The sequence below is a fragment of the Salminus brasiliensis genome, chromosome 5 (genome assembly GCF_030463535.1).
Source record: "Salminus brasiliensis chromosome 5, fSalBra1.hap2, whole genome shotgun sequence".
NCBI classification, from domain to species: Eukaryota; Metazoa; Chordata; class Actinopteri; order Characiformes; family Bryconidae; genus Salminus; species Salminus brasiliensis.
The window spans coordinates 43,189,573-43,216,550 of record NC_132882.1 but is presented as its reverse complement, the minus strand read 5'-3'; the positions used below and the strand labels follow the sequence as shown (position 1 = coordinate 43,216,550).

The 26,978-nt window shown below is 47.0% G+C and overlaps 2 protein-coding genes across 3 annotated transcripts in view; both read right to left on the bottom strand.

Moving 5' to 3' along the window:
* Window positions 1-26,978, bottom strand: part of ddr1 (discoidin domain receptor tyrosine kinase 1) — a 171,403-nt gene that overhangs the window by 52,519 nt on the left and 91,906 nt on the right. The gene's annotated exons all lie outside the window — the stretch shown is intronic.
* On the bottom strand, window positions 9,256-24,441 carry gnl1 (guanine nucleotide binding protein-like 1). Its single transcript, XM_072680504.1, has 12 exons — window positions 24,186-24,441; window positions 21,936-22,089; window positions 20,851-20,987; window positions 19,726-19,877; window positions 19,551-19,622; window positions 17,080-17,272; window positions 16,849-16,947; window positions 16,269-16,451; window positions 15,821-15,999; window positions 14,159-14,324; window positions 13,817-13,957; window positions 9,256-13,294 (listed from the first exon to the last, which is right to left on the bottom strand). Exons 1-12 carry the CDS (start codon window positions 24,256-24,258, stop codon window positions 13,035-13,037), a joined length of 1,809 nt encoding a protein of 602 aa, XP_072536605.1. The 5' UTR covers window positions 24,259-24,441; the 3' UTR covers window positions 9,256-13,034.

Here is a 26,978-nt window from a genome sequence, read left to right as displayed (position 1 = left end):
AGTATATAACACTACATATAGTATCTACCGTTACATTTAGTATCTACCACTATGTTCAGTACGCTGAGTATATAACACTAAACATAGTATCTACCGTTACATTTAGTATCTACCACTATGTTCAGTACGCTGAGTATATATCACTACACATAGTATCTACCGTTACATTTAGTATCTACCACTATGTTCAGTATCTACCAGTACTCTGAGTATATAACACTAAACATAGTATCTACCGTTACATTTAGTATCTACCACTATGTTCAGTACGCTGAGTATATATCACTACACATAGTATCTACCGTTACATTTAGTATCTACCACTGTGTTCAGTACGCTGAGTATATATCACTACACATAGTATCTACCGTTACATTTAGTATCTACCACTATGTCCACATAGTAATAACCACTACTAGTACAATCAGTATATAACACTACACTCTGTGTCTTCTGCTACAGTCAGTATCTACCACTGCGTTCAGTATCTACCACATTTAGTGTCTACTGCTATGTTAAGTATTTACCTGTATGCTGAGTATATAACACTACACTCAGAGTCTACTACTACAGTCAGTATCTACCACTACCTTCAGTGTCTACTGCTTTGTTAAGTCTCTACCAGTGCACTGAGTATATAACACTACACTCAGTATCTACCGCTAGTCAGTATCTACTAGTACAGTGATTATAACACTACACTCAGTGTCTACTGCTACAGTCAGTATTCAGCACTGTGTTCAGTAACTACCGCTATGTTCAGTGTCTACCTTTAGGCTGAGTATATAACACTACACTTGTGTCTTTTCTTTCATTCTTTTCTTTACTTGTTTTTCTTTCTGTCTTTCAAGTCCTACATTTTCTTTCTTTCATTATTTCCTCTTTTTTCTTCTCTTCTTGCCTTTCATATTCTGTTTCCTGTTTACTTTCTCTCTCTCAGCTGCTGATAAACATGTTGTGTTCTGTTGTGTTTATGGTGGTGGGAGTGGTTTTGGGAGGCCTGTGGTTCAATTGAGTATTTCGTTCGTCTGAGCCTCATTGTTTTTCCTAATTACTGCCCTCTCCTCTCTCCTACTGCTGTTCTCTCTATGAACTTGTCTGCTGTGAACCATGTCACCTCTTTTCCCTCTCTCTCTCTCTCTCTCTCTCTCTGAAACAGGAGAAGTCTCTCTCTGCTCCTGGTACAACTGAAGTAGCATTGTGCGATAGGGTGGAAAGACACTGATACTGAATGGTTGATACTGAACGCAGCACTAGATGCTGAGCATAGCAGCAGGTGTGAGTGTAACGGTAGGTACTGAGCTCTACAGTAGGTACTAAATGTAACGGTAGGTACTGAGCGTAACAGTAGGTACTGAGTGTAACGGTAGGTACTAAACGCAACAGTAGGGACTGAACATAGCAGTAGGTACTGAGCTCTACAGTAGGTACTGAGTGTAACGGTAGGTACTGAGCGCAACGGTAGGTACTGAGCGCAACGGTAGGTACTGAGCGCAACGGTAGGTACTGAGCGCAACGGTAGGGACTAAACGTAACAGTAGGTACTGAACATAGCAGTAGGTACTGAGCTCTACAGTAGGTACTAAATGCAACAGTAGGTACTAAATGTAACGGTAGGTACTGAGCATAACGGTAGGTACTGAACGTAACGGTAGGTACTGAGCATAACGGTAGGTACTGAACGTAACGGTAGGTACTGAGCATAGCGGTAGGTACTGAACATAGCGGTAGATACTGAACATAGCGGTAGGTACTGAACGCAACAGTAGGTACTAAATGTAACTGTAGGTACTGAGCGCAATGGTAGGTACTGAGCATAACGGTAGGTACTAAATGTATCTAGGTACTGAACGCAACAGTAGGTACTGAGCATAGCTGTAGGTATTAAACGTAGCATTAGGTACTGAGCATAACAGTAGGTACTGAGCATAGCTGTAGGTATTAAACGTAGCAGTAGGTACTGAGCATAACAGTAGGTACTGAGCATAGCTGTAGGTATTAAACGTAGCAGTAGGTACTGAGCATAACAGTAGGTACTGAGCGTAATGGTAGGTACTGAGCGCAGCGGTAGGTACTGCATATAGCAGAAGATAATGAATGTAACAGTAGATACTGAACTTAGCAGTAGACACTGAATATAACAGTATGTTCTGAAGTAAGCAGAGATACTGAGCGTAGCAGTAGGTACGGAATTTAGCGGCGCATACTGAAATGTACTGGGAGATACTGAACATAGCAGAAAATACTGAACACAACAGATGCTAAAAATACCAGCAGATGCTGAATGTAGCAGTAGATCCTGATTGCATTTACCTTCAAGCATTTGGAGCTGTGATGTTGAGTTAGCAGCAGTTGCACTTGCTAGAATTGGATGATAGGGAGGGGTCCTAGCCAGTGGAGGGGAATTGGATACTACGAACTTGGGGAAACACCAATCACCTCCAAACGAACCAGCAAAAGTTATGTTCCCATAAAGCAGCAATGTGCTAATCGTTTGTGTATTTGTAGCTTCAGCTCTTAGCTTTACGGCTCTTTCTGGGCATGAGCTGGAATGATGATTTGCGTAACGACCAATGAAAAACCTGATAAAATCAAAACTACGAGAGTCTGAACTTGGGACGGTTGGTATAGATGCCTATTTCCGACTGTTACCATGGACACAGGGTAAAGGGGGCTAATTGGGGCTGTGAGGCTTCAGGTACCGACTGAACTGTTTCTCTCTCTCTCTCTCTCTCTCTCTCTCTCTCTCTCTCTCTCATTCTATAGTGAGAGTGGGGGGTTATGGGGGACTGTTGGGGGTTTGGTGAATGCACACCATTGCAATGCAGTGAGAGCCCAGGCTTAATATATCTACTGACACATAGACTCTGACTTCCCAAACAGGGTCAGGGTAAACACACACACACACACACACACACACACACACACACACACACACACACACACACACACACAGGCAAGCAAATACACCCAGTTGCACAACATTACATGCACACCTACTACTAGCATACTAGCAGACACAGCTCACATCACCGTAGACTAGGGGGACAGTATTTGGGTTTTCAATAAAGAGGACGCTGGGGACACCCGGGCGTCCGTCGTGGTTAGGATAGGGGGGCTTCAGGTAGGCCCAAGTTGTAGGATCTTAGCAGTGTGTGTGTGTATGAGCCTATGTAGCTGATATTGCGAACCTAGCTACTTTCAGTTCAACTTATATATATTATTTTAGACATATTTTAAAGCGCTTATTTTACCACCCTGTTACATAACAGGATTTTTGTTTATTTCCATGCAAATGTAAAAAAATAAACCCTAAATAATAATAATAATAATAATAATAATAATCAGTGACAAACATCAATAAAATAAAAACATCATATGAAGTCAAACTGATGTTTTAGGCTGTGGTCAGTAGCCTTGTGTGACCGGCAGGCTACTAAGAAGAAGCCTTTATTGGACAGTACTACTAAGGCTGCAGCCTAGGTAAGACGCAGCTAATCACTGTACTAAAAACAGGGCCATCGCTACCGGAAACCGGGCCATCGCTACCGAAAATGGTGCCGTTGCTACTAAAAACAGGGTCTTTGCTAACAAACACAGGGCACCAGTACGGCCAACTTATTAATCGTCCCTGTCCAGCAGCCCAAAATGGATGCGTAGCATAATGCTAGTCATCAAGGGGTTTGTCTGCTAACAGAATTAGCAGCTAGCATTCTCCTCCAAGCTCATAGGAGCTTCAGTCATGGCGGCATGAAAGGAAGTGGTGGAGCTTCGTGTGTCTCAGAGGAAGCACTTGCTAGCCTTTAGCCTCCTGTTGTTTTTAGCATTGTGGGAACATGGGGGGGACGTAGCCAGCTCTGCCACTTGGGATCCACCCGTTTCGTCTTTTAAATGAAACCTGCCGTTGTTCGGACTTCTAGAGGTACTGAAAACACCCAGAAGGCACTCGGGAGCAACTGCAACTGCCACAAACCCCCTCATTTACCCATCCCAGCGTCTCTTGTTTTGATGTTGACCCTGAAACAGGCCACTATGTTTGGGCCTTCTGGGCTGCCATACTGAAAGCTGACTTTCCAACAGCAGTCGAGACACCCAACACAACCCCCCCCCCCCCTCATCGACCCCCAACTCGGAAGCAGTCTGGGAGACAACTGCCTGGTAATAAATTACGCTGTGTGTGTGTGTGTGTGTGTGTGTGTGTGTGTGTGTGTGTGTGTGTGTGTGTGTGTGGGCGCACTAGTGTATATTCTAAACTGGAAGATAGCTTGTCAGGCAGCCGTAAGTAATCCATGAGCAATATTTTGGTCTGGTCAGCGCTCACATTATTAAAACCAGTAGCATACACTCACTGGCCACTTTATTAGAAACCCCTCTCTTGTAAGGCCGTACTGGTGCACAGTTAGAATCTGCTGATCCTGTGTCAGTCACTCTCTATGTTTTCTGACTGGGTGTTTTCGGGAATAGCAGCTATAGGTTTGGTCACTTCTTCTGAAAATTGATGAATTCTGGACCTGAGGTTTATCAGAACCTCATTCCCCATGGTGTAAAGATTGCTTGACTATTTCAGGTATTAGCATTCCAGACACAAACAACCTCAAAATGAGAAATCTGAAACGTTTAGACCAGCTGTAATAAGATGATCATCTCATTTACTGCAGACTACAACAAGAGTTACTGTTGCTCCCAAATGCAGCCGTATCATCAGGAGGTGGACGATACAACAGAGCATAGCTGGTCAGAACGCCGGTCTCTACAGAAAACAAGGACACCACCACAGGACAAAAAAGGCCTGCTACTACTGAACACAGTATCGTCAAAATCAAAAACAGTGCTGCCGCTTCCGAAAACAGGGCCGTCGCTACTGAAAACAGTGTTGTCGCTACTGAAAAAGGCCTGTTGCTACCAAAACACAGGGCTGCCGACACCACAAACCGGGCCATCGCAACCGAAAACAGGGCCGCCAGTACCGGAAACAGGGCCCTGCCTTTTAAAAATGATGCCTTCGCTACCGAAAGCAGGGCTCTGGCTATCGAAAACAGGGCCATCAAACTGAAAACAGGGTCCTTGTTACCAAAAATAGTGCCATTGCTACCAAACAGGGCCCTCGCAACTGAAACAGGGCCCTCACTACCAAAAACAGGGCCATTAATACTGAAAACGGGGTCCTTGCTACCAAAAACAGGGCCATCATTATTGAATACTGACCTGTTTCGGCCCTTGCTACCAAAAATAGTGCCACTGCTACCAAATACAAGACCCTTGCTACCGAAACAGGGCCCTCACTACCGAAAACAGGGCCATCAATACTGAAAACTGGGTCCTTGCTACCGAAAATAGTGCCGTTGCTACCGAAACAGGGCCCTCGCTACCAAAAACAGGGCCATTAATACTGAAAACGGGGTCCTTGCTACCGAAAATAGTGCCATTGCTACCGAAAGAGGGCCCTCGCTAGCAAAAACCGGGCCATTAATACTGAAAACGGGGTCCTTGCTACCGAAAATAGTGCCATTGCTACCGAAACAGGGCCCTTGCTTATGAAACCGGGCCCACGCTACCGAAAACTGATACTGAAAACTGACCTGTTTCGGTCCTCGCTAACGAAAATAGTGCCATTGCTACCAAAGGGCCCTCGCTACTGAAGACAGGGCCCTCGCTACCGAAAATAGTGCCATTGCTACCAAAGGGCCCTCGCTACTAAAAACAGGGCCCTCGGATTCAGAAACAATGGCGTTACTGCTGGAAACAGTCGCTACCTAAAACTATTACACTGATTATTTTCATATTTTATAAAAAAAAGACTAAATTCAGGTTTTGATGAAGGTCATTATTTTAAACTTTGACTCTGATTTAGCGGTGAAAAAGTCTCGTCACTACACATGCCAGCACTGGCAGATGCTTCACATTTAATTCCAAATGATTCTCAACCAGTTCAGCAGAACGGTCCGAACACACCTGCAAACCTTCACAATCCAGTGAAGGACAGGACACACCTGACTCAGACTCGGCCTGACTGCGTTATGAGCATCTGCCTGGCCAGGCTCTTCTGAGAGAGCTGGAGGAATTTCAGTAATGTGGGGACAGTAACTCCGCATTGCCCCCTGGCTGTCTGGCAAGCTCACCGCAGGTTAACCAGTAACCAACCAGTGATTTGTCTGGGTTGATTTAGGGCGAGGCAGCTCGTCTGGTGCCTCCTCGTCCTCTTCCTGAAGCGCTGTTTACAGCGAGGACATCGGTCGCGGGTGCTGTAACGCGACGCCTTTAGCTCGTTACTCATCCCCAGTCCAGACTGATGCATTGGGGCGGGTCTCACCCAGGGGGTGCTGGGAGGGCCGCTCGGCCCACCGTGAGAAACGGGCGCACAGGCCGCTAATGCGGTGCATATGGCCACTGCTGCCATGACCAATGGCTCCTGCGAGAATGTGACACACCAGAATTTAATTAGCACAATTTATGGGGTCACGGGTGAGAGGAACGCGAGAGCTGCTCTGCTGCGGGACGGTAATTATAAACAGGCACATGCTTTTACACCAACGCTGCAGGAAATGAGTTCATTTGTCTGAGGGAGCTTTTGTGGTGGTGGAGGAGGAGGAGGAGGAGGAGAAGACTGGTTGGGAAGGTTGGGGGGCTTTGAAGGGGGTACAGTTAATTAGTTTCTAGAACTAAGAGCATATGATGAAAATCCAAGTCATTAAAAATAAAATTAAACGCCAGCAAATATCTTTTCACACCACGTTCCACCCAGCGAAGCCACACGCTGCTGATTTAAAGGAAGAGGGGAATCACATGACGCAAGACAAATCTGATGGATTGTCCAATTAAATGTCAATTATATTACAACACGCTGGCGAAAGCTTACTGTGCAGTGCAGCGTGGGAATACTCACACCAAATCAAAGTGCATTGTGATTTATGCACATATTTATATTATTTCTTAATGAGGAAATGGGATCCCGGCCATTTGCGAACTGCCCAAACTGCATTTCTGCCAGTGACTGAGGAGATCACTACAAATGCTAGCAGTATTATTAGACAGCTCCTCCAGAACCTCCCTTCACAGAACACGACAGGTGTTGGACAACAGGTAGTCGCCCTCATTTACCCATCCTAGCGTCTCTTGTTTTGATGTTGACCCTGAAACAGGCCACTATGTTTGGGCCTTCTGGGCTGCCATACTGAAAGCTGACTTTCCAACAGCAGTCGAAACACCCAACACAACCCCCTTGCTACCGAAAATAGTGCCATTGCTACCAAACGGGGCCCTCGCTACGACAGGTGTTGGACAACAGGTAGTCGAGGCCAGACAGTGTAATTTGGCTTAATGCTACCCTTGTTGTTGTATGTAGTTTTTCCGCTGTTTGAGGATCAACACATCGCTTGTCCTGAAACTAATCAGCCAGTGCAGTTTACTGACTGCTGAAACACCCATGCGCGAAGGCCCAGAAAAACGTTCTGGTCCTGGAGGCCTGAGGACGACATTTAGCCACAAAGCTAACGAGCATCTGAGCTGCTGAGAGAGAGGCTGTAATCTTAGGTAAGCTGAGGTCGAGTCTCCTTGCCTTATATATTATGGTAAAGGGAGGCGGCGTTAAGACGTACTGTGGCGTTAACATGCATATGCATGCCGTGGCAGATACCTTACCTGCCTTATCTGGCAGTGGTGCTAATGTTATGGCTGATGGGTGTATGTGTGAAGAATGTGATTTAAAGGTTCTTTACCAATGTAAAGTGGTTATTCTATGGCAACGCTCAAAGAACCATTGGTAAGACCTTCATTTTTAGGAGTGTAGGTGGCAGGGGTGTATGAGTAGCATATTGTGGTGGTAGCGCAAAAGAACCGAAATCGGCCACAAACATGTTAAAATACTTTCTGGCGTTGAAGGCCTGCCGTTTCTCTGATTGTGATCATCAGACTTATATATTTGCGATGATTCTTCATATCTGCCATGTATGATATGGATTGTTTTTCACACTGACGATTTGGCTAGACTTTGGCTAGAATAGAGCTAGACTGTTTGAGGATCAACACATTGCTTGTACAGGAACTAATCAACCAGTGCAGTTTACTGACTGTTGAAACACTCGTGCGCGAAGGCTGCCTCTCGTTTTCCTAGGAGAGACATTTTCAGGTTCTGGAGGCCTGAGGACGACATTTAGCCACAAAGCTAATGAGCGTCTGAGCTGATGAGAGAGGCTGTAACCTTAGGTAAGCTGAGGTCGAGTCTCCTCGCCTTGTCCATATAGCAATATGTGGAGTCAACATGTGCGTCAATGTGGCATTAGCAGTGCTGGCCGCTGGCCTATAGCGGTGATGGCATCACAACTGCAGTTGCCAGCATTGGTGTCATGGCGTAAGCATCGCTACTGCCCAAGGCTGCCGATCTCGCCTTGCATCACTACCGCAGCGACCACCAGCCTCGCCTCGCATTGCTGCCCTGGCATTAGCCATGCTGTCACAGCAACTGCCGGCCACGCGCAGCCCTGTTGTCGCCGTGTTAGCATCGCTAATGGAAGGTTTTATGAACCCCCATTCTAAACCCATAGGCATTATTAATAAGGAGCTGGTCCCCCTTTGCTCCAGGTTCTAACACCAGCAGGTCTAGAGCTCTGCTGCAGTTATTGAGTCAGTTGGAGGCTTTTCTGCTCTCTCCTCTGAGCTCAGCACTCGGCCCTGACCCCGCTCTGTAGCTTTACGTGGTCTGACAGACACTCGGTGGACACTGAGCTGCTCTCTGTGAGCTGTTCCTCCTAAACTCTTCCACTGTTCAATAATAACACCACTCACAGCTGATGGAGGAAGATCTAGGAGGGAAGGTCTAAATTTCACCAGCTGACTTGTTGTGGTTGGTGCAGCGGTGTCTCCTATTACATACAGAACCACGCTGGAGTTCAGTGAGCTCTTCAGAACCTCCCGTTCTTTCACTGATGTGTGGAAGAAAGCCAGACTGCACGGCTAGGGGCTCGATTTAATACACCTGTGGCACAACGGGACTGAATGAAACACCTGAAATGGACAGAAGTATTGGGACACATCACTTTGTGTATGAATAAAACCCAAAACGTAGATACTGCACCTACTAAACAGCAAAGAGACATTCTGAGGACCCTTCACTAGCTTTCTTTTTTGTAGTATGACGTCCAGGGGTATAGAAAAGCAGGCGTCCACCATCTCCATCAGTCAACTACCTACTGGACAGCAGCATTGCAGGTTTAGTTTCGTTTTTGGGGCTCACGTTCCTTTGGGTTCCTACATCAGAATAAAAAATAATAATAATAAAAACAGCAGAGAAAGAAGAGAGGTTAATACCAATACACTTCATCTTTATTGCAGAGGGCTGTTTCAGTCCAGTTTAACATCTCATTTCTTCAAGGAATGAAAGGAGGATTACTTCACCCACACCCACACCCACACCCACCTCCCCACCCGTCACACTCATGCACTGGTACAGCAAGCTGAACTAATCTGGGCCTGCTTTCAGAGCAGGATCGCTCACTCGATAGGAGCTCTACGCTCAGCCCTCAGATTTCTTTCCTGGCCCGGCCGTCAGGGTCTACACTGAAAACCCTACTGAAACTCAATGAACTTTCTTACTCGCCCTACAAACCAGCCATCTGGAGAGGTGATTGGTCAGGAGGCTCACCGGCTGCTTAGCAGGCTCTTTCGCCTTCTTTTGTGGCCTTCTGCTATTTCAAGCCGGCCAATATCGCAATACTGACTCCAGTCGGCTGGTTTTGGAATACTACTGTTCAACCCTGGTGGAATCGAGACTGTCCCATCGGTACAAGCTCAAATAATAACATGGATCCCAACTTCATACTTCAAATACCATCACTGCAGAAACAGCTCAACCAACCCAGCCATGCTCCACCAACAAAAATAGTTTATGTATTTATTTATGTTTTTATTTATATATAATCCCATTCAACCTCATAAGAAACTGTAGCACCCAACCCAAGTTCGTCAGTATATCTATATTTAGAGTGGAGGACCAGTCTGAATAGTGCACTGGGACTGGTTTTGATTCATCTAGGCAAATCGTCAGTGTGAAAAACATTCATACATGGCAGATATGAAGAAACATCTCAAATATATAAGTACGATGATCATAATCAGAAAAAAAACGGCAGGCCTTCAACGCCAGAAAGTGTTTTTCTTTTACATGTTTGTGGCCGATTTCGGTTCTTTTGCGCTACCACCACAATATGCTACTCATACACCACTGCCACCTACGCTACTAAAAATGAAGGTCTTACCAATGGTTCTTTGAGCGATGTTTTAGAATAACCAATTTACATTGGTAAAGAATCTTTAAAAATCACCTTCTTCACACATGCCATAACATTAGCACCACTAATGGGTCAGGGGACGGGATATGCATATTAGGCAGTTCTTGAAGGTGATGGAGGTGTTGAAGCAGCCATAAGAATCAGAGCCACTTTGAGAGAACCAAGCTGTGATGTTCTAGATCAGAGCAGCTCCAAAACATCAGGCAGGTCTTGCTGGTGTTGCTGGTATGCAGTGGTATAGAGTACCTACCAAAAGTGCGGGTGCCTGAGTCATGGGCGCCCAATGTTCATTGATGCGATTCATGGAGGGTCCACCTGACAATGTGAGGTCTGTTAGGTGCCAGAGCCCATAGGACACCTTCAGAGGTCTTGTGGGGTCCATGCCTCGTCTGTCGTGGCGGCACAAAGGGGACCTACTCATTTTCACTCTATTACTATTTCCAATGATCCAAGTCTTTTGGAGCCATGTGAGAAGTCACACTCGTGTTACAGGGGTCTGGATTAGCTACTGCAGCAGTTGTTGAGCTTGGATGTGAATAAACTCTGCATTAGCATAAGAGCATAAGAGTCTGGACTGCAGTTTCGCATTAGGTTGAATGGAATTTTGACCCCAAATCCTGTCCAAACTTGCAACAATGTCTACCAAAGAACTGTCTGTGGGTGGAGCATGAACTATTCGTTTCCCTATGGCCGGTTTCCCAGTCATGGAGTAAGCCTGGTCCTGGACTACAACACTATTTTAAATGGGGACAAAAAACAACATAGTCCAGGACTAGTCCTAATCCCTGCACAGGGGAATTCACCCCTCAACGTCCAAACATCATCACCATCACCACATCACACAGTGTCAGAATAACTGCTAGCATTCCACCGCAAGTCCAAGTCCAATTGGGGGAACCTGATCAGTCAGTGTTCTTATGAGCTTGAGTTTGGTGCAAAATCACAACACCCTGGTTGTATGCAAAACAAAGAGGAGCAAAAATATAGAAGAAGTGTGTCTTTTTTGTGATCATGTCATAGCAAACAAGATGACCCCGTTCACACCTGGTCACTTCATGCATCCCGAGTATCAGGACTGTATCCGGATCAGGCCGAGCCACATGCTATAAGCAGTGTAGATGCTATACACATCCCACAACCAAAACCCCAAAACCCTTCCCCCAGTTCAACCACCAGAGGCACCAGTAATAATTACCACGCTACGTGCAAATCTGCATGTTCCGTCCCGCGCAGTGGTCAGACTTGACCACCTGGTGTGAGTGCATGTGGCTGAAATCTCATCAGGGTCCAATCCAGATGCGAGCATAAACATGAAGCAAGCAGGTGTAAACTGGGTCAATGAGGTAAAGTTGTTCAGCACTGCAGTTCTTTATACCGACTTCTGCAATCTTGCATAGTATAGCTCAAAGGCCAACACAGACCTAAATACAACACCTGCATCGCAAACCGCGAAAGTCACCCACTCGGGCTGGCTGATGCAGTCATACTTTGCCAAAAAGCTACGTTTCTTGTTTGGGTTTTGGAAATGAATTTGATCAATCAATAAATAAAAAATAATAATCATAATAATAATAAAAACTCTAAGACTTCTAAGATTCTACCAAAGAATTGTCTGACAGGCGTCATGCAAAAGCATGGTAAGGGTTTCTACATCATGAAGTGTGAAGGCAAGGAACTGGGATCAACCTTAAAGGCCATGAAAAGCTAGTAGTATCACTGCATACTGCATCACATGCTGAACGCTGAGGTCCTCGTTAGGTTTCTACTCAATTTGGAAGGCCAACCACCTAATCCCCACCTTCTCCAACACATGTGAAGCCAGCCACCGCTGCTTTTCCAACTGTTGCTAATGCAGCATCGCTAGGTAGCCTAGCAGGATCGGAAGAAAGTGCCGGCTCCCCATCTCAGATACAACAGCCAACAGACGGCTGTGCTGATCAACATCAATCACACTAGGAGTGACGTGAGGAGGAAGTGCCATCAACCCAGCCCTGAGAGAGCAAGACCTTATTGTGCTCCCTCTTACTCCGGCTGCTGATGGCAGGCAAGCGATCAGCATGCCCCGGGATTCGTACCAGCGATATAGGTGGTGTAGCCTGTTCGGGGGTATCTGACAGCAGTGAAACCGTAACTACAGCTCCCTCCTCGCTTTACTCCACCCCATTTCGACTTCGGTGGCGTCTCTGCTTTGATCTACAGTCTCTCTCATTTCATGCCGATCTCGTCTCTCGCAGAGAAATATTATCCTTCCTCTCAATGAGGTTATTGACTTTTGACCGCCCGGTGGCCTTTGGCAATAAAGCTGCGAGCTCGGATTCCCGATCGATCTATGATTGTACTCATCTGTGGCAAATGAATAACGCCGCCTGTGCAGCGGCTCCCTGCAACAACGTTCAATCTGCCTTCTCAAATCTCTCAGTCGAGAAAGGGGATTGCACCTCTTGTACGTGAAAGAGAAAATCCAAAAAAAATCAAAGGATGATGCTGAAACAGAAGCTCAGAGCGTAGCTGGCTAGGGTACAGAGGCACACTTGCTTTAATACTGCAGCAAGAAACAGCTGGGTGTCCAGGTGTAGGGCTTGATGATTGTACAGTGCGTAAAAGCCTGTGGGTATTTGCTGGTCCGAGTTCATCACTGGCGTACGGTGCGGTCGCCCCCGTTTCCCGAAATGAGTCTGGAAAAGTAAGCGGAATGTAGCTGGCTGAGATGAACGAGGGAGCGAGGGAGCAGGAGAAGCGTGCCCGACCCCCTCACTCGCACTCGTTCTCTCCCAGAACCCCGAACATGTTGAGGGTGAAGCCTTTGCTCTTCTTGTCGGACCTCACGCTCTCGTCTTCGTCGTCTCCGTCGCCGTCCTCGTCGTCGTCCGCGTCTCGGTCGTCCTCGTCCTCCGGCTCCGAGCTCGACTCGCCCTCCTCCTCGTCCCTCTCGCTGCTCTCCTCCTCTTCTTCTGCTCTGCGGCCCTGCAGAGCCACGATTTCTGCCAGCTCTGGGTGGGATTCCCACTGATCTAGAAGAAGAACAAGAAGAGGAATAGTGGTCATTACACTTATATGCTTGTACAGTACAACAAGGGTCTTCTCTTCAGAGGTCAGAACGCAGGGTCAGCCATGCTAAGGCAGCTCGATATGGGATTCGAACCCACAACCTTGTGATCAATAACCCTGCGGTCTAATTACTGAGCCATCTGGACCCGGGCAGAGTGCTTTCAGGATGGGCAGGGCGTGTTTTCGGACTAACCCCCCACCCCCCAACCTTTACCTAATTTTCTACCCAAATTGGAAGGCCAATTAGCTGGTGTTTTGGAGCTGGGTGTGGCTGGCTCCACAAGTGTCTGGCTTGGAGTAGGTAACCTCTCGAACCGTAGGTTTACTATTCAGTTATTAGTCCTACAGTGGAGTCCCACAGGGTTCTGTTCTAGGACCTATGAGTTGTGAAGCAGTAATTATGAGCGTAGCACAGTCATGTGAGTGAAGAAATTAAGTATGGGCCCACGAACAAGGTGAACAGGGTGCTGGGCCGACCCTCTTACCCCTGTTCTGCACGTATCCCGGCGGGCGCAGACTCATGCAGAGGCGTCCGTCTATGGCCAGCCGCAGCAGACTGTTGGCTGCTCGGTAGACATCGTTCCGCGCAGCCTTCGCCGTTTTATAGCCTCTCCTCTCCGCCCACGCTGTTGAGTGAGTGACCGAACAAGAGAAAAGCAGGGCTAGGAATATGTTCTCATAACACACACACACACATACACACACACACACACACACACACATCTCTGCAGGACAACATGTGCAGCAGAAGACCAGCGATGCTGCCGACGCTTCTGATCAAATGGGTCTGTTTATATCGAAGAAGATATTGGTAAGTTGGTCTGTACCTTCACACACGTCCCAGGCGGTCCAGTCCTGAGCCTGTCGCGTGCCGGGGCTCTGCTCAGGGTGTGTGAGCTTCAGTACTGACAGAAATGGAGTGCGCTCACACAGAAACCCCACTGAGCTGTATGGCTCCTGCAGCTGGGACACTGGGTAGATACCAGCCACGATCTGATATGAAGACAACAACATGAGAGAGGCGCTCAGGACCAGGATCTATTGATGCTAATCTTTTTCGTCCCAATACTTTTGTCAAGTGGGCTATCTGCTCACTCACTGTTTATTCTGAAATCAAGGCTATTATAAAGAGTATCTCCTGCTTTTGTTGGAGTAACTGCCTCTACTGTTCAGGGACGAAAGCTTTCTGCTAGATTTTGAAGAAAGGGCATTGCTGTGAGGATTTGATTGCATTCAGCAACAAGAGTGTTAGTGAGCTCAGGATGTTGGATGATGATCACCACACCACCTCACCTCATCCCAAACTCCCCAACTCATCCCAAAAGTACTAGTATCGAGGTGGTGGACCCAACGTCCCCGGGGTGTCTGAACAGCCTTCCAACGAGACGTCTTCAAACCTGGACCCTGAATCCAGTTCCCGAACCTGGACTTTTATAACCTATGGTAGGTGCGACACTACGTGGCCAATCAGCTGCCTAGTAACTGTTCCCTTAACCACTAGTGAGAACACTAAATCCAGGACTGGAAACTGGCCCAGAAGGTCCAGATCTGAAGACCTTTGCTCTTGAGTACTTATGCTAGCTAGGCAGACTTTCTGAGTGGACTGTTCTGGATCAGAGAAGCTGCTTAAATGGGGTAAATGTAAGAATGCTGTAGGAAACTAACTGCTCATGTTTGCAGACATCCAGCAGGGGGAGCTCTGGCTGTTTTTATGGCTGATAATATGGCAAAAGTGAATCATCACTGAATAAGCTTTATGTTGGCCAAAAACGAGCACATAGCACATCTTAACATGGTGTCGCTGTCGGATCAAGAGCTCAAATCATCAAAACAGCAACTTTATTTATTCCAAGATATTTTGGAGCATTTCTATTGGCCCAATAGAAATCTATTATCAGGAAATTTGGGCACAAGGTAAAGAACTGCCACAGTTAGTAAAGTGAAAACAGCCGAAATAGAGATAGAAGGTTTTTAGGGGTGCGAGCTTGGCAAGGTGGGCTGCCCAAACTATGTAATTGTAGGGGAAACTAGTCTTTAAAGTCTTTTAGTCTGGGGTCAGAGCTGGGGTCAGCCATGCTACAGCAGACACGGTTAAAGGCCTTGCTCAAGGACCCAACAGTAGCAGCGTGGCGGACGCGGATTTCGAACCCACAACCCTGCGATTACTAACCCGCCGATCTAACCACTGAGCCACCACTACCTTCCATCTTCCAACGAACTGTGTGCCTGTATCATCATTTTTAGACTCTAGTACAGTACACTGAACCTGCACTCTTAGAAAAGCCGGGGTCAGAGCGCAAGGTCAGCCACGGTTTTGGGTAAATCAGATCCAACGCCGATACAACTAGTCTTTAAAGCTGGGGTCAGAGCCGGGGTCAGCCATGCTACAGCAGACACGGTTAAGGGCCTTGCTCAAGGACCCAACAGTAGCAGCTTAGTGGACCTGGGGATGGAGCCTATAATCCATGTGTGTGTGAGCAGTGCTTTACCTGGAGCTGCTTGTTTACTCGCGAGGGGAAGACGAGTCCCGGACAGTCGCACAGTTTAACAGTGGGGGTGAGGTAGTACGTCTGGAAATACTTTGTGTGACCAGGAGTCCGAGAGACGCTCACAACCTTCCTACCGACCAAGCTATTCAGCACCGAAGACTTTCCCACATTAGGGAAACCTGCAGGAGCAGACGGCACAGTGAGTACAGAGGAGGACGAACAACAGGGCTGTGTGTTGGCAAGAGGAGGACCTGCATCTATGGTTATAATAAAATAAAACGGTAGGAGCAGCGGTATAGACATTTGGGTGGATGTTTTTTTAAGATGTGGTGCTCCACAACACCCCCATCTTTTTGTGTTTTGTGTGGGAAAGCCAGCGTAAGTTATCTATGAGCTCAATCAGTGTTTCCACCGCTTTCCACGCGTCCCGGCAGAAGAAGCTACTCACCTATGCAGCCTAATGTGAGAACCCCATCCTTGTAAAGTTCCTGTGTGGGGCTGTTCATTTCCATAGCAACATCGCTGTGGTGCTCCATCAGCACGGTCTCCACCCCATCATCAGGCCAGTCCCCCTCCGTTCCCATGGCAACTGCATCCTTCTGGATCTTACTCTCCCAGCTACTTAGATCAACTGGTAAATAAAAAACATACACAAAACATAAAAAAAAAAAGTAGTGGACAAAAGTATTGGGACACCTGCTTATTCTGCTTATAGACTGTCTCTACAGTTCTAGATTTTGAATAAAGCATTGCTGTGAGGATTTGATTGGACGCTGGAGCTCATCTCCAACTCCCCAACTCATCCAACAGTATTGGATGGAGGCTTTATAGCCCTTCAGCCCACGCCTGGCATTAAGTATGGTGCTAAATGGGTCATGATAATCTGCTCCAGAGGGTCCTATTCTATTGGGACCCGACAAGCTGTGTGTGTGCATTTGCACATCTGCGTCTGATGACATTAAAAAGTAGCTGAATGCATTCATTAGAAAGGGAAGGGGGAGGTGTGTGTGTGGGGGGGGGGTCCTCACCTTTTCCTGCCGTGATCTCTTGACACGCCCTCATAATGTGGATTGGTCCTCCTGCTTGGCTCCACCCACCCTTCCTCCTCATCCTCTTTTTCTGCAGCACTATAGCAAGGACACAGCAAAGACACAAGCAAGTTACCACAGGTTACTTTCTACTCTGTAAACCCTGCCTGAGAACCATCTTCCCAATCCCCACGCACCCCGCCCACCCCCACCCCCGTGATGTGATCTCACAGGTGCTGTAGGGCTGTCCTGGGTGAGAGGTGAAGCAGACACAGTGGAGGTGAGGAAAGTGTTTGGTCATGTAGTGCTTCCATGCCAACACGAGCGGGGCGGGGCACAGGTCGACCTTATTCAGCACCAGGACTACCTGCTTCTTCAGCGGACCTGTGATGTAGTGGTACAGAGCGGGGGGAAACTGCAGCACCTAGGCAGACAGACAGAGAGAGAGAGAGAGAGAGAGAACAGCAGCTGTTATGAACGAGGCCTGTATGTGCATTACAGTATATCAAGTTGCACCCATTGCTGACACAGACGTGCAAATGCACACATACACAGCAGCTTGTCCAGTCCCTGCCAACAGAACAGGCAGGCGTGGGCTAGAGGGGTATAAAGACCCCCAGCAGCATTGAGCTGTGGAGCAGAAGAACGGTGATGGATGGTGCTCCATCCAATATTTTTGGGAGGAGTTGGGGTGGTGATGATCCAACAGGCTGAATGCAATAAAATCCTCACAGCAATGCTCCTCTATAATCTAGTAGAAAAAGCATTTTTCTCTGGACTGTAGAGATTGTAGTTACTCCAACAGAAGCAGGATCAGCTCTTTTTAATACCCTTAATTCCAGAAGAAACAGCGGCAGAGCAGGCGTCCCAATACTTTTGTCCATTTAGTGTATTTACAAATATGGTGTTGTTGACGGTGCCATAAATCAGCCAATAAAAATACAGCGCGTTAGATTTTTACACTAGCCCTCCGTAAACGGAAAATCAGCGCGAGGGTTTGATTGCATCAGTGACAAGAGTGAGCGTTGATGTTGGATGATCACCACCCCAACCCATCCCAAAAGTACTGGAGGGAGCACCAGCCTGCTGTAAGAGCTCAATCTCACGCAGCCCTGACGCGGCGATGTAGGCCACACAGCTTTGGATAAGTGAAGTCAAACAAGCTCTCCATGTCCTGCTGCTGTTTGCTCTTGCTCAGCCTGCATTTCCGGAGCCCCTTTCTACTGTATAACCTGAGGAGCTGTCCTGATCAGTAGCGCTGGTGGAGCAGGGCGAGGAGCTGAGCTCGCAATTTCCAGGGATGACACTTCACGGCACTTCGGCGTTTTGTCAAACAAGCTGTGTGGAGGTCTATTCTGAGTGGCTGGAGAGGTGTGAGGTTGGCATTTCCAGCTGTAGATCACAGCAGATGCGGACAAGGAACCGTCTCTGGTGGGTAAACTGTGGTCAGGACCTCTGTGGGTAAAAAACCTCACCTTTTACCATGGTCCTAAACCTAACCCTGTTCCTAGTCCCAACCCCAAAACTGTTGAGGACCAACCAGATCATTTGAGAAGACACACAATAAAAAATGTATTTATATATATATATATATATATAATGATCTACATGGCTCACTGCCAGGCAGTTTCTTTGCTGCGTGGTTGCTATGGTATTGCAGGTGGTTGCTCCGGAGCTGCTAAGTGTCTGCTCTGGTTTCCTAGGTGGCTGCTCTGAAGCTGCTAAGTGGTTGCTAGATGGGTGCGCTATAGTGCTGCTAGGACGTTGCTATGGTATCCCTTGTGGCTGCTTTGGTGCTGCTAGGCGTTTGCTATGGTATCCCTGGTGGTTGCTAGATGGCTGCTATGGTATTGCATGTAGTTGCTATGGTATCCCAGGTGGCTGCTTTGGTCTTGCCAAGTGTCTGCCATGGTATCCCAAGTGGTTACTCTGGTGCTGCTAAGATGGGTGTGCTACAGATCTGCTGGTTGGTTGCTATAGTATCCCAGGTTGTTGCTCTGAAGCTGATAAGTGGTCGCTAGATGGCTACTACAGAGTTGCTATGGTATCCCAGGTAGTTCCAAGGGTGCTGCCAAGTGGTTGCTTTGGTACCCCATGTGGTTGCGATATACGATAATACTAAAAATATGAATTTATGGTGCCTTAGGGCTAATATTCATTTTAATGACACTATACAGGGCACTACAACACTAAACGCTCACCCTGTTGACCAGGTTCATTGTATTACGTGCACTGTTAGAGGTTCAGGGTTAGCTTTCTGTGTTGCTTAAAATTAGACAAATCTGAAGGATTACTTTTTATGGGACTTTCACTTCCATTAAAAGCAACGGTTGTGTGATTCATTAGCCACCAGATACAGAAATACAGCTCCTACACCACGGCTCAGACAGTATTGATACATCAGCTAGCTCCACCTGCTGGTCATCTGGTAGAACACCAACCAACTGAGCTGACAAGTCACCTGGGGTGGGGGGTGTAGCTCAAAAAGCGCATTCTCAGTTAGCCAGATAACAGAGAGCCCAAAGTCCAAGACTGTCCAGCAGGGGACGCCTCTTAGCTCTTCTTCTATCGGATAGACTTGAGCTTAGCAACCCTGCTCATGTTGTGACCTCATGTCTTGCCCATCACAAATCGCATACACTCCCCAAATGTTTCTACGGTATAATCGTACGGTATGTTACCACAGTCAATAAAGCACTCACAGGGTGTCGGATATCCACAATGAGAAGAATGACATCGGACATCTCCAACACCCTCCACAGCTGTCTCCATGTCTGTTAAGAGAAACGACAATTTATAAGAGCAAAGTGCTGAATTTCAGAACCGCCTCAGGCTTTTAATAAGCGCCTCCGGTCCACTGATTAACTGAGCCCTCACCTCTAGATTGTGTTCGAAGTGGCTCAGGGTGCCAGGGGGGTTCCTGGAATGAAGAGTCTCCAGAAACTCACGGAAGGACCTCTCCTCCTTTCTCAGGAGTTCTTCTCGCTGCATCCCATAATGCCAGGAGGGGCGGCGCGGGAAATCCAGCCCTGACATGATAAAAATAAGTCAAAGTGTAGAAGAACGGAGAGCTGTGGTGTTTAAAGCAAAAGCTTTCCGGACTGTCCCCGGCCATGCAGATGAACTGATGAACCTGTGAGGAGAACATCTGCTACCTCACCGCCTGCAGACCGGGGCACATCTTGCTCGAAACGCCTGCTCGCACAAGCTAGACTTGTAGCAGTACAGACACACAGACAGTCGCAGAGGTCAACGCACAGTCAACGCATGGCCAAGTTCTGCCTACTCTGATAAGACAGGGACCATCTGACCGTCGTATTAGCATTGGCGTTTGTGAGGCCGATTGTTGAGAAGATTTCATGCAGTCTTCTGAGAGAGAAGACTGGGTGAAGTAACTTCCATAGTCCATATCTTTCCCTAAAAGCCTTATTACTGCGATATCCAGCATTCAACTAGCTAGCAGGCAATCGGCAGCAGCTAGCAGGCAACTGGCTGAAATCAGTAGGCAACCAGCACCATCTAGTTGGGCAATCGGTATGTAGTAGCAGGCAGCAGCTAGCAGGCAAAGGGCAGCAGCTAGCTCTTTCTCAAAAAGCCTCATTACTGCAATGTCCAGCATTCAATCTCTGAACCATAATTCAAATTTACAGCAAAAATGAGCTCAACAACAACAACCCAGCGAGTGACCTGGTAGGCCGGACTACGGTATTTACGGACTACGGACTATCCCTGCAGTGACACTGATCCCCTGAAGAGAATGGAAGCTGTTCTAAAAGGTAAAGGCTAGAGGACTAAACCCTCAAACATATAACCCTTGTTATATTAGCTTGCTAAAGCTGACTGAATAACCGTTCTGACAAGAAGTCAAATAAACAAAGGCTGGTCTCAGAATCTTGCTGACAAACTGACTCAGCCTGATAGACAAATCTTCATCGGTTCATGGAAGCGTAGATTTTCCAATCAGAGCAGAGCTTATAAACAGTTATTCCCAAGCATACAAACCTAGCTCCTCAGGGTAGACTTGGTTTATGTCCATCTCCAGGTCCCTCTCTGGGACTGGCTGTAGTATGGTCTCCTGAGCCATTTTCTTCCTCTTCTCCACCTCGTCTTTGCTCTCCTTCTCAAAGTGGAGCCGGAATCTGAACCAAAACAAAACAAAACAAAACAAAAAAAAAGAGGTGAGGAACATCCGGCCTACAAGAACGTCTAGACCTGCTCCACTTGGTCCATCTCACTAGCAACGTCTACGGTTTTAGCCCAGAGTTCTTTGGCACTGCGATCAGCGTGAAAATTTTAAATACGTCCCATTTATTTTTATGACTCTAGCAATCTAGCTTAATCAAGCCTCTATACCTGACCTGGTCCCGTCAACAGCCAATGAAATGTGAGCATGAAAAGTAAACACAAGGAAAAGTGCAGTGGACCTCTGCTTTCTGCCGCTATTAGCTACATGTTCGATACTGCGGCACCATTTAATCCAAAGAGCTCTGGGAGGCCTTCAGCAAGAAGGTTGTAGATGCAGATGAGCCTGGGAAGGGATTTAAGAAGATCTCAGAACAGTCAGAAATCAGCCGTCTGTCCACTAAATTGTTTGCATGTGAAACAAAGGCCAATGTGGCCAGATCAGGCCGTCCTAGCAAGTTCAGCTCAATTACAGACCTCAAGATGGGTCAAGAAGTCTCCAACAATCCTAAGAGGTCATCACGAAGGCCCACAGCTAGCCCTCGCTACAGCTGAAGTGAAAATACATCATCATCTACCATCAGATGAAGACCAAACCAGGCTGATTTCCATGGGAGATGTTCAAGGATTGTTCAACAGCTTATTGGTCTCCTTCTGATGGTGGACACTGTGGTGAGAGCTACCTGTAGGTCCCGTGACGACATTTTAGGATTCTTCTATTCTTGGGGTGTCCTAATGTTTTCAGGTGACCGTATCTGCCACAACGCTCCTGCTGTATAAACAAATGAACCCAAATGAAATCTAGCGCCGGACCCGGCAGCGACCGCCTTCGTCTGCTGAAATATCTCCTTTCCGTTTATGCAGACACAGCTCTTGAGTTACCGTGCTGCCTCTCGGGCACTCACCTGTTGGGGTCATATCGGCCGTCTCTGGTGCCAGGCTGCTGGTTGATCCTCCTAACGTCTGTGGTCTCGCTGTCTGATGTGTCCGACTGTCTGTCCCGTCTCACCCCTCTCTCCACGCTCGCGTTCCGGCTGCTCTGACCCGAGCCTGGATCACCTTCACAAACACACACATACACACACGTAAGGTTTCACTATGCGATCGGTCACACACTCCTCGAAGAGTGTGTAAACTGTGCGATTAACTGCAGAACGCTCGCTCACTGACGTCTGGGGTTTGGGCTCGACCCGAGCTGATCCTATTACTGGTATTAGAAAAGAAAGGGATTCTGTGAAAAGCCAACAAGCAGCACTTCATTAAACGTGTGGGATACTTTGAATAGGCTCACAGATTCAGCCAGCAGCAACTTTAGATTCTGTGCATGAACCCTCGCCTTCCAGCTCCCTGCTAACACTGACCCACACACTGAGCACAGCTCTCGTCTGCTCATGGTAGTCAGCTACTTTATAGTCTGTCATGGTGAGCGGATAAACTTGGTTTCTCCTTGGAATTACATCATCAGGCAATCGGCAGCAACTAGAAGGCAACTGGCTGAAATCAGTAGGCAACCAGCACCATCTAGTTGGGCAATCGGTATGTAGTAGCAGGCAGCAGCTAGCAGGCAAAGGGCAGGTACCAGTAAGAAATCCTCAGCTACTAGCAGGCAATCGGCAGGTAGTGGCAGGCAATCGGCAGGTAGTGGCAGGCAATCGTCAGGTAGTGGCAGGCAATCATCAGGTAGTGGCAGGCAATCATCAGGTAGTGGCAGGCAATCGGCAACTACTGGCAGGCAATCGTCAGGTAGTGGCAGGCAATCGGCAGGTAGTGGCAGGCAATCGGCAGCAACTAGCAGGATATTTGCGGAAATTAATAGGTAACCAGTAGCATCTAATTGATCATTCATCAGCAACTAGCAAGCCATCAGCATTTAGTAGCAGGCAACCATAAGGTAACAACAGGCGATTGACAGCAAGTAGTAAGCAATCGGCAGCAACTGGCAGGTAATTACCGGAAATTAGTAGGCACTCAGTGCCATCTAGTTGGGCAATCGATATGTAGTAGCAGGCAGCAGCTAGCAGGGCAGTCGGCAGCAACTAGCAGGCAATCGGCAGCAGCTAGCCGGCAATCGGCAGCAGCTAGCCGGCAATCGGCAGCAACTAGCCGGCAATCGGCAGCAGCTAGCAAGGAATTGTCGGAAATTAGTTGGCAACCAGCACCAACATAGTTGAGCAATCGGTATGTAGTAGCAGGCAATCAGCATCAGCTAGCCGGGCAGTCGGCAGCAGCTAGCCGGGCAGTCGGCAGCAGCTAGCCGGGCAGTCGGCAGCAGCTAGCCGGCAATCGGCTGCATCTAGCCGGGCAGTCGGCAGCAGCTAGCCGGCAGTCTTATCAGTAGGAAGCCGCTAGCATCTAGTTGGTCAGTCGACAGGATTTCTCCCCTCCCCCTCCCCCCGGTTGGTGGACTATTCTCTCTCCAGCTGTGACTGTGATGTGTTTAAAAACTCCAGCAGCACCGCTGTGTCCGCTCCACTCGTACCACCAGCCCAACACACACACACACACACACACACACACTACTCTGGGAATGACCCACCACTCAAATCATACTACTACCTGTGGTGGTCAGTCCTGTGGGGAGTAAGTGTGTGTGTGTGTGTGTGTGTGTATATAAACACACCATTGATTCCTTCACCCTTGCTTGGCTTGGCTCGCCGTTACATAACCCCGTACTGAGTCTGCGCACTGCGCTCTGCTATTCCGCATTAGCCAAACCGCGGCACTCTGCTCATCCCACTCGTGTCGGCTCCACTCCGGACATTTTCAACGCCATCTCCACCTCACATTCAGATATTCTCCACCCGTTTAAGGCCGGGGACACTTTAGCACCGCACAGCCTCGCCTCCGCAGCAGCTAGCTGGCTGGCTGGCTAACTCAAAGTCCCGGAGAGTCAGCGTGTGCGATGTTGACAGTGGGGGAGAGTCCGCTCCATGTAGAAATCCGCTCCATGTAGAAATCCGCTCCAGGGTTTCGTTCCAACCGCCTGGGCAGCGCTGCCGCAGCAGCGCTGCCCAGGCGGTTGGAACGAAACCCTGGAGCGGATTTCTACCTTCCGGCCCTTCATTCGCGCAACTCGCTGTCACGGCAGCCATGAACACCAACCAAATAACGCTAAATAAAGTTGAGCACGCCAACTTACTGCAACCGCCACTCACCCCGCTTTCTCTCCCGCTTCACCTGAAGCTGCTTCTTTTTCTGCTTGTTACTAAACGGCTTCCTTCGTGGCATGTTTACGACAGAAAAACACACTTAACAAAAAAAAAAAGCTTCGTCCACAAGATAACCTACTTTCCTCTAGTTCGGGTTAGTTTAAAGCTATAATTCGGCTGTAGTTGTGTGTTTATTTACGGCGGGTGAAGTTTCTCCGCCACTCGACTCATGCTAGCTAGCTAGCTTCAAGCTACCTACTTTTTTCCCCTACGACGCCAAACTACAACCACATCGGGCGGGCGATACCACTGCGACCGTCGGCGGGGGAGCCCGAATGAATGTCGTCGTTGAATTTCTTCGTTTAAAAACAGAAATAATATTTTAAATTCACATAAGTTCGGATTTAATGTGCATTTACTTTTAAATCTTTGTTAAAATAATTATAATAATAATTAAAAATAAAAAACACGCGCAACAACACCCCCCCCCCGTAGCGCAGGAAGTTAGTACCGCCCGCTATTGAAGTAGCAACCGGCTAACGGCAGACCGCCAGTCTGTGAGAGGGCAGCGGTGGATGGCGGTTCACTGGGGACGAGGCTGTTGGCTAAATAGCTAAATAATAATAATAATAATAATAATAAATACTGCTAAATAAACGCCTCTGTGATTTACTTCTGCTGCCAAAACAGTCGACCAGTCCAAAAAAAGTAATCTACTGCTGGTTTCAGAGGGTCAAGGTGGCTGAAAGGGGGGGGGGGGGGGTGTAGGTCAGCTACCATCATTACCCTTTCCAATATTAAAGGGGCACTCTCATCAGTCATCAAACGTGTCACCATCACTACAACGGTTGTCAACAAGCACCTTTTCCATACGAAATCAGTTTCTCTGTAGTCTAAAGTGTGATTTTGCTGGTTTGAAGATTTGGAAGCTCCGCCCCCTACACCTTCTGATGATGCGCCTTGAAGGTGGAAGAAGGAAGGACGCTATAGAGTTCCAATGGCCCTATTTTACACCCTGCGCAAGGCACGTCGCGATGCTGATCGCCTTCCGCCTGGGTCGTTTACATAGCAACGCTGCTCACGAATATATCTACGCTGATCTATGGCCGCGGTGGTCTCGAAATGAGGGGTGTTCAGGTAAACCTCGACAACGGACAACGCAGGTGCGCCGCCGACTGAAAACAACCTAGTCAGGTGTTCGTAGCTATCTTGGCGGTGAATTGTCAACACAGGCACGTGCAGCCCGTCGCGTGCTCACCCCTATTGAAAATAGCAATACGCCAAAGTCAGGCCGCACCTGGGTCTCAAAGAGAACGGCGAGCAACAGATCAGTTCCGGTTTTATTGCACGTTACGCCCAAAAAACACTCCCATGATTAATTAAGAGACACATCGACATTGAGCTGCGTGTTGGCGGCTCGCCAAAAGATCGCTGAAATAGGGCCCCAAGTGTTTCGTGGTTGATGCAGAAGAAACCCACCTTGCTGACGTTACTGTCAGGGTGTGGAGGGTGTGGAGCTTGAAAGCGGACATCGGAATTCATTCAATAATTTATTCTAATCATACACCCGTTAACGCAAAAGGAGGCCACATAGCTAACATTACCGCTAGGCCTGTGGTGGTATTTGGACGAGTTTGGTTAAGGGCGACATTGCCAGGCCTCGGCACATCAAATCCTGCTGCTGTAAATATTTGCGCTCAATAGAAATGCAAAGAATGTGATGATAATTACACTTCGTCTCACACAAGCCCCTCCCACTACGAAGCCCAACTCCAGGCCTTAACATCAGTGGTTTTGCTAGCTAGCAGCCAAGAGCTGCCAAAGCTACAGCTAGTTTTAGACTGGCTTTATTGAGATGATTATAATAGTAATAATAATAAAAGCCAAATTAGTAATGTAGTTTTTTTAGACAGGCTGTAATGAGATAATAATAATACTACTATTAATAATAATAATGGCCAAATTAGTCATGTGGTTTTAGACTGGCTTTAATGAGATAATGGATGATAATAATAATAATAATAATAATAATAATGGCCAAATTAGTCATGTGGTTTTAGACTGGCTTTAATGAGATAATGGATGATAATAATAACAATAATAATAATAATAATAATAATGACTACATTAGTGATGTAGTTTATGGTTGGCTTTGACTAGATCATGGATAATAATAATAATAATAATAATAATAATAATAATAATAATGACTACATTAGTGATGTAGTTTATGGTTGGCTTTGACTAGATCATGGATAATAATAATAATAATAATAATAATAATAATGACTACATTAGTGATGTAGTTTATGGTTGGCTTTGACTAGATCATGGATAATAATAATAATAATAATAATAATAATAATAATAATGACTACATTAGTGATGTAGTTTATGGTTGGCTTTAATGAGATCATGGATAATAATACTAATACTACTACTACTAATAATAATGGCTACATTAGTAATGTAGACCGAGTTTTAGAATGCTCATGTTAATGTTAAATTTTTTACCCTTTTTTTATATAATAAATATATTCACTATTTTTTTAGGCTACTCATTTTAAATGTTTTTAAAAAATTCATCTTCCGGGCAGTAATGTTCGCATCCTCCAACCTGCAAGATTAATACATCATCAGAAGGCTGTCTGAAGAGTCCGTATTTATAAAAACAGCCAGATTTGGCCTTTAGCATATACAGACTATCTGCCTATTTAGCCCCGCCCATTCACTCTAAAGACACAGTACAGGGCAGCCAATCACAGCATAGATCAGAGTTAATAGCTTAGATACAAAGGC